At 37.6% G+C, this 8,062-nt stretch overlaps 1 protein-coding gene across 3 annotated transcripts; it reads left to right on the top strand.

Annotated features, from left to right (window-relative positions):
• Window positions 1-324: 324 nt before the first annotated feature.
• LOC109218842 (casein kinase 1-like protein HD16) lies at window positions 325-8,062 on the top strand. Of its 3 annotated transcripts, none has more exons than XM_019383239.1 (18): window positions 325-989; window positions 2,525-2,656; window positions 2,760-2,833; window positions 2,945-3,014; window positions 3,116-3,171; window positions 3,276-3,347; window positions 3,757-3,851; window positions 3,972-4,038; window positions 4,145-4,274; window positions 4,356-4,574; window positions 4,667-4,809; window positions 4,884-5,058; window positions 5,236-5,326; window positions 5,419-5,576; window positions 5,669-5,857; window positions 5,959-6,195; window positions 7,191-7,250; window positions 7,753-8,062. In XM_019383239.1, the coding sequence occupies exons 1-16, from the start codon at window positions 588-590 to the stop codon at window positions 6,016-6,018; spliced, it is 2,133 nt and encodes a 710-aa protein (XP_019238784.1). In that variant the 5' UTR covers window positions 325-587; the 3' UTR covers window positions 6,019-6,195; window positions 7,191-7,250; window positions 7,753-8,062. The 3 variants fall into 3 exon arrangements, with proteins under 3 accessions (XP_019238784.1, XP_019238783.1, XP_019238785.1); XM_019383238.1 differs by having other exon boundaries at window positions 5,959-6,497; XM_019383240.1 differs by lacking the exon at window positions 7,753-8,062 and adding an exon at window positions 7,576-7,740.

The following is an 8,062-nucleotide window of genomic DNA, read 5'->3' as shown; positions in this document are numbered from 1 at the left end:
TTACTTCAGTTCACTCACAAAAATTTAAAAATAGTCCAAAATTATATTTATATCTAAACACAATTCTAATTTTTAAATAATATTTTCACTTTTTTCTTGTGGCCTTTTCCTATATTTTATAATTCTTACATCCAAACGCCCACGAAGTAAAAAAAAAAAAAAAAAAATACTTGGTGCTTGATCTTAAACAAAAGTATAATAAGTTGGAATACTAGTACTAGTAAGTACTAGTTTAATTCAGACTTGAATGGACACGTTTTCACCGTGGAGTTTATATAATTAAATGTATGTTTTTATATTTAATTAAATTACAATTTACAAAAATCAAATAAGGAAACAAAGAGAATTGCTTTGTCTTTCTTCTCCATCTCTGTCTGGATATAGACCCACTTCCGTTGTGGAGCCATTTTTACTTTTCATTTTCCTCCACAGAGATATTAACTGATCCAGAACCCTAATTCACGCACACACACACTACATTTCTCGGGCTTACATGTCCTCCGATTTTCAAAAACTCCGAATTTGCCTGTAGAAGATTCTGGAAGTCGTCTGTGAAGGTCGATTTAGGGTTATCAACAAGTTGATGGATGATCGTTATGCCTCAACTGCGTAGCGCAGTGCGCAGAGGCCGTCAAAAACCGATTGCTACTAACGCACCACAACACGCGCCGTCACCGAACGACGAACCGCACGCGCTGCCGACAAGGCGAGGGAGGAAGAAGAAAAACGACGTTCAACCGGCTGCTCCTAACGCACCACCACACGCGCCGCCTAAAGAGCGAGGGAAGAAGAAGCAAAACGACGTCGTGCATGCTGTGGCAGTTGAAAATGATGTTGTTGTGAAGAAAACAGTGTCGTCGCAGAGAACTGGTGAAGAGGAAAAGGAGAGCGAGGAAATGGATGAGTATGAGAGTGGCGGAGGAAGTGGAAATAAAGCTTTGGGAGGAGGCGCGGAGGATGAAGGCAACACACCTCCATTGCCTGAAAGGGTACGGTGTTCTAATAACCAGAGCCACTTGCGGTGGATAATATGAATTCTTAATACTCTATTCATTTTGCTTCATTTAGGTCCATTTGATTGTGATACTAATTATATATAGTGGTTTTGTTTGATTTTTTTTTTTTTTTTTTGCAAAAACAGTTTTTAGGAAACGTGCTTTTGATAGTTTTGCTAACAAAGTTGTCAAAAGCATAAAGCCAAAAGAACACGAAAGTTTGTTGGAGCTTTAAGCTCAAAGCGCAATCAAAGCATGGGCACAGAAAAATGCCAATGAAGAAAAAACAAAAAATAAGAAATATAATGCAGAAAAATGTAATTGTAAACACAAACATAGTTGTTTGGACAAAAGAATTTAAAAACTATATTTAAGTTATAGCTATATGATGTGCTCTTAAAGATAGGAACTCGTTGGTGAAGGTCCCACACGCCTTAGCACCTTGAAGCCTACACTAAAGCAACGATTAAGGGATGTGAAGTGCACAACCTGGGCTTCTCCGAGCTCTAAGTCTTAAGCGTGCTTTAAGCAATCCTTTAGAAATGTTTTCTGCAATTTTCATTTTTGAAAATTGAGTATGAAAATCTTCAAGAAGAGTTATTTTTGGGTAAAAGCTTCTCAAATAAACTGTTTTGCCACAGTCTCGAAGATTGAGCTTGCAAAAACGAACTCTTTTTCCTAAATAGTTAGGCAAATAGAGTATTCATTTTGGCAACATATGAAGAATCAGATGTCTCTTAGGTTATATTAAATTATTTTTTTTCTCTTTTTTTTCTTGTTGGTAATTTTAAGTGATATGCTTAAGTGATGAGGATGTGATGTAGGAGGTTTTTGGTTGCTGTGAAACTAAGGTTGTTTTTCTCATCATCTAAAATGGGTGATGAATTTTGTGCATAATTTAGAGCATGAAGTTGGAAAGCTTCAGTCTTTTAGGTGTTTTAGTACACACAGTTACATAAACCAGAGTAGCTTCTCTCTTCTTTTATTTGTGATTGTTTTGCTTTTCTGTCACCTGTTTTCTTGAATGAAAAGTTGTTTTCTTTTTTCTTTTTGAGGTCTTTTTGAGGGAACGGATTGAAAGGACGCGTGAGTGCTATCTGCGAGTTGTTTCTTTACTTGCCTTGTTATCTCTAACATGGTAGGCATTTACTTAGTTTCTCTTGTCAATTAAGCTATGCAAATATAGATTCTCTGATGAGAATTATGCTATTGAGCTAGTTCCTTTAAAAGAGGGTACCACGATAAGAAAAAAAAGTATGCTGTTACTATTAATGATGATTGTTAGGATAACTGTATATGCTGTTAAGCTTGTCATTATTAATGTTGATTGTTAGGATAAATGTGCTTTTGTGACTGATAAGAATATGTGCTCCTGTATGGGACAGAATCCCGATTTTTCATAATGCTGTCAGCATGGAGGATTTTGTTGCTGCTATTCTTGCCTTTTTGTTCAAATTTTCCTTGTAGTTTCTAATTGAAGGATTCAATTTGAGTTGTTGAATTTACTATTTTCCTTGTGCGGGTAACAGGTCCAGGTTGGCGGATCACCAACTTATAGGATTGAGAAGAAGCTTGGTAAAGGAGGATTTGGTCAAGTGTATGTAGGTCGTCGTGTAAATATAACAAATCCTCATGAACGAACTGGCGCTGGAGCCGTAGAGGTGGAACATTACTTTTTGCATTTATTTGCCTTTTCTGCTGAATATGTTGGAGAGGACTCTCTTTGATGTCCAAATTGATCATACTGTCCGTTTCTGGTTCTAGGTTGCCTTAAAATTTGAGCACAGAAGTAGCAAAGGTTGTAACTATGGACCACCTTATGAGTGGCAGGTCTACAAGTAAGTCTTCAGTTTATTTTATCATTATATCTGTACGTTTTTTATTCCGAGTATTGATACCTGATATAACATTATCTTAACAATTCATGCCATTTGCTTTTTTTCCCCTAGTGCCCTTGGTGGTAGTCATGGTATACCACGTGTTCATTATAAGGGACGTCAAGGTGATTTCTACATTATGGTACGTGATCTCTTTATGTAGTTGAGTTACTTTATTCTTGTTTCAAGTTGCATTTCATTTCAAATCTCCACTAAGATTACTGATATTCTATAATATTGCAGGTCATGGATATGCTTGGTCCTAGTTTATGGGATGTCTGGAACAACAATTCCCATACGTGAGATCTATTTTCCATTATCTGTACTCAGGAGCTATCTTTTGATATCATATGCTTGTTCCTCCAAACTCTTAAGTTTGGATCTGTAATGTTGCCAATTTCAGGATGTCTACTGAAATGGTAGCATGCATTGCCATTGAAGCTATCTCAATATTAGAGAAGTTGCACTCTAGAGGGTAAGTATATCTTTCTAATGTTAATGACTGTTTTCTTACTTCGTCTGGATAGCTGTGTTCTATTTTAGAGATTATAAGTTCTGTGTAATTGTGATATAGCCTAGATCTATGGAGCTTGGCTCTGAACAGAGGATTGTTGTTTGGTTGTTATAGAAGAGATCAAGTTGTCTTGTCATAACAAGTAGATGTCATCAACTATGAATCATAAGAATAAAAGGTTTCTCTAACTACATTTATTTATGTGTTGAAGTCTATGCATCCACAAAGTGCTGAACTACTTTTACCATACTCGACGTGATCTTGTTGAGTGTTCACAATGGTGCAAAAATTTCAGTATTTCACGGAAAGTAACAGTGTTTTTTGGTTCTGAAGTAAGTCTTGTCATTCTGGCTGCTGTTTTTTTTTGCAGGTATGTGCATGGGGATGTAAAACCTGAGAACTTTCTTCTTGGGCCACCTGGGACTCCTGACGAGAAAAAATTGTTTCTGGTTGACCTTGGATTAGGTATAATATTCATTGGAACTTATCTAGAAAGAAAATGTATATGAATCTTGATCTACATTTGATATCTTCATTTTCCTCTATTAATACAATGTCTGTTCTTTTGCCGTTTGAATACTGCAGCAACAAGGTGGCGTGACACTTCAACTGGTCTACATGTTGAATACGATCAGCGACCTGATGTCTTTAGGTACAATAATCAACAGTTCGACTTGTTTTTTCTTTATATTTGGTGTCCTATATATTTTGCATTTAGATTCTGCATTCAATAACTAGTTAGAAAACTATTGCTTCAGAGGAACTGTAAGGTATGCTAGTGTGCATGCTCACCTTGGGCGGACTGGAAGCCGGAGGGATGATCTAGAATCTCTTGCTTACACACTCATTTTCCTTCTCCGAGCCAAGTTGCCGTGGCAGGGTTACCAGGTATGCATTTTCTCTACTAAATACCAGTATTTTGTTACTATGGATTCTCCTATCCTCTGATAATGAAAATTTGTGGACTAGGGTGATAATAAAGGTTTCCTTGTCTGTAAGAAAAAGATGGCAACTTCTCCAGAAACTCTTTGCTGTCTCTGCCCGGCTCCATTTAGACACTTTGTGGAGTATGTTGTGAACCTGAAATTTGATGAGGAGCCCAACTATGCTAAATATATCTCCTTATTTGATGGAATAGTAGGTCCAAATCCAGACATTAGGCCAATTAACACTGATGGTGCACAGAAGGTAGTTTGCATGTTTCGTTAATTCCAGGCTACTCCTGAAGTTGAATCACTGACGGAAGCTAGATTTCTCTAACACGTTTCTGATCTATGTAGCTTATATATCTAGTCGGACAGAAGAGAGGCAGACTGACAGTGCAAGAAGATGATGATGAACAACCAAAGAAGAAGGTGCGAATGGGAATGCCTGCAACACAGTGGATTAGTGTTTACAATGGTCGTCGTCCCATGAAGCAAAGGTTGTACTCTTTTGCCCAAAATTTGTTCGCTTAAGGCTTGTGAAAAGTAAAGTGACTATAACACTGGGTTGCAGGTATCACTATAACGTTGCTGATGAGAGGCTATCTCAGCATATTGACAAAGGAAATGAGGATGGACTGTTTATCAGCAGTGTGGCCTCCTGTTCGAACTTGTGGGCCCTAATCATGGATGCAGGGACTGGATTTAGTGCTCAAGTTTACAAATTATCACCTTATTTTCTTCACAAGGTCTTTTATCTATCACTGAATGTGATCAATCTTGAAGCATAATATATAAATATATGTTGCATATTTCCATATTTAATATGCTATATCTGTTAAACTCTTGCATGATTCAGATGTGGTTCAAATTTTTTACTGATATAGAGTTTTTGATTAATCCTATGTGCTTCTGTTTGAATATAGGAATGGATTATGGAGCAATGGGAGAGGAACTATTATATTAGTGCTGTAGCAGGAGCTAGCAACGGGAGCTCCTTAGTTGTCATGTCAAAGGGTTAGAGGAACTTCAGTGACTTGCTATACATGCGTTTCTTCTGTGGTTCTGTGAATTAGAGTGGATAAATTTAATTTTGCGGTTTATATCAGGTACCCAGTATCTTCAGCAGTCTTACAAAGTCAGCGAGTCCTTTCCATTTAAGTGGATAAACAAAAAATGGAAGGAGGGTTTCTATGTCACTGCCATGGCAACTGCTGGAAGTAGATGGGCAATTGTTATGTCTCGCGGATCTGGGTTTTCTGATCAGGTTTAAACGTTTTCTTTCCTTTTTATGTATGGGTATGTGCATCATAGTCCTAATTCTGAATCGAGTATTCATGTGCTTCTATGAATTATTAGACAGTGGAATTGGATTTTCTGTATCCTAGTGAAGGGATCCATAAGAGATGGGATGCTGGTTATCGTATCACAGCGACTGCAGCTACATGGGATCAAGTTGCTTTTGTTCTAAGTATACCAAGAAGGAAACCTACTGATGAAACGCAAGAGACGCTTCGTACCTCTGCTTTTCCCAGCACTCATGTCAAGGTGGTTGTTGAACCAATTGTCTAATTTTCTTCGTTGAAAACCACATCTCTGTGTGTGTGCCTACTATTTCATAAGCTAACTGTGTATATTGCTGTCTGCAGGAGAAATGGGCAAAGAATCTTTACCTTGCATCTGTCTGTTATGGGCGAACTGTTTCTTAGACAAAATGTTGCTGGAAGTACTTTCAATGGTGCCATGAGATTCTCTTTGTAGTGCTTGAAGAAAGTGCTGCTATTTTTGGTCTAAGGGGAGAAATGGATTACAATATTTACTCCTTGACAAAGCTGACTCAGAATTCTCCACTGAAGATGATCTTTGCAAAGTCCCCTGTCATTAATGTATGTGATTGTTCCTGATATCCAGGATGGTGTTTTTGTCAGTCAGTTTGTGAGTGTAGATTTTTAGGGGGTGGGATTCACAATTGGTTAAAGTTTGTACAGATCAAATAGTTCCTTTTAGGGGGTAAGCCAAACAGGCTATCTTTGTAGTGTTATGAACCATGCAAGGATCTTGCAACGAGTTTGAACATTAGCAGTCAAATCTTCTCATTTTATTTTCTAGTTATTTTTCCCAGTTTTGACTTCTGTCCTCTGCCTTTATGCTAGTTAATTCTACTTTGCGGGTTCAACCTCTAAATGATGTAAGTATTGTCTTGGTTGTCTAATGTGCTCTTTATATGCACTCGTTGATTAGCTCTGGTAGTTTTTGTTATTGGGCAGGAGAAATGTCAGTGCAAGTCTCTCTCCCCCTCTTTTTGTACCCACAAATAGGTTCTATAGTTGGCATCTGTTTTGGATATTCTAATTAGTCTATTTTTCCATTCCCAGAATACATCTAATCAGTTAATTAAAGCTGTTTTAGAAACAATAGCCCAGGAAAAGGTTGTTTCTCCTAGTATTAATTTTTTTTGATTCCTGAATTGCTCTCAGATGTCCCTCTTTTAAGTTCTTTTTGGTCCCATTCCCTGTATTAGGAGGTTCTGAGTATGAGTAGACATATTTCATTCACTGCATTGACGTGTTGTTATGTATATAAAATGTTGCACATTTGCTTGCATTGTCGTGGGTCGAAAGTGGTAATCAGTATTTGAGGTCTCATTATGAATTGTATACACACCAGTATACTCTAGAAAGCTACATTCTTGCAACTGACTGCAGATTTTGAATGGCAAGATATTGAGTATTAAACAAGTTAGGCTCGAGCCACTTGAGATATGGAAGTTACTAGTCTGCTTTATCTGTTTTTAAATCTCTAGATGATGCATATGTTTGGCACAGTTTTATCTCTGATGCATATTTCTGACAGTTTTATCAAGTTTGTAATTTCTTTTCAGGATAATTTGAGTTGCTAGCTGAAGAATGAGCAGATTCCTCCTAAGGTGGTTCTTCGGGATGTAAGTTTCTATAGTTACTCATCACTTTTGGCATTCATTGTTTCTTATCACTCTGCACATTCTAGAAGTTAAATTTGGAATATCTGGACTTACTCAAGGTCAAGTTTCTTGATGACCTGTTTGGTTGGGCGTCTGATAAAAAGATAACTTATGGTCACGTGGAAGTCATCAATTCAATTCTCCTTGCCCTCATCAGTGATTTTGCTCGATTCATAAGATATGGCCAAAATTGAAACAGGGTTCCAAACTGATGAAGCATAATGATGTTTAGATAATTCATGCTAAGCCATTCTTAAACTGAAAGACTGCTTCCTGCCTGTAACAGCAACTGCACTTCTTCATAGGGGGTACTCTCGATTGTGTTGCTGCTTGTTGGAGTCCTCTTTTACTGTTCCTTTGAACTATTGTCCTCCGTGCTAGCTGTGTAAATGCATGCAGTCACTTTATCTCCATTTTGTGCTTGTGATTCTTGGATTCATATCGAGATTTTTGGCTTCTGCAGAGTGCCTTTATCAGAAGCTAACTCCACCCTTTGCCCCCAAACTATTGGACAAAATTAGAACCGGACAAATGTTGGGTATATTCTTCTAGTATCTCACGAGATGATTGCTGCAGCCAATGATATAGTCGAGATCCTATTATTTGATAGCTGGGGCAACATAACTTTTGTATATTCATGTGCTTCCACACTCAGCTGATTGGTCATCTACTCTAGTCACATTTGCAAATTTGTTTTCAGAACTAGGTTTGCAGAATTGTGGTAACAATGTGATGTTGGCATTTCGCCTGTTGAGTTAGTTTGGTGCTCTTCA

The sequence above is a fragment of the Nicotiana attenuata genome, unplaced genomic scaffold, assembly GCF_001879085.1.
Source record: "Nicotiana attenuata strain UT unplaced genomic scaffold, NIATTr2, whole genome shotgun sequence".
NCBI lineage: Eukaryota > Viridiplantae > Streptophyta > Magnoliopsida > Solanales > Solanaceae > Nicotiana > Nicotiana attenuata.
This window is presented reverse-complemented; position numbering and strand designations above follow the sequence as displayed.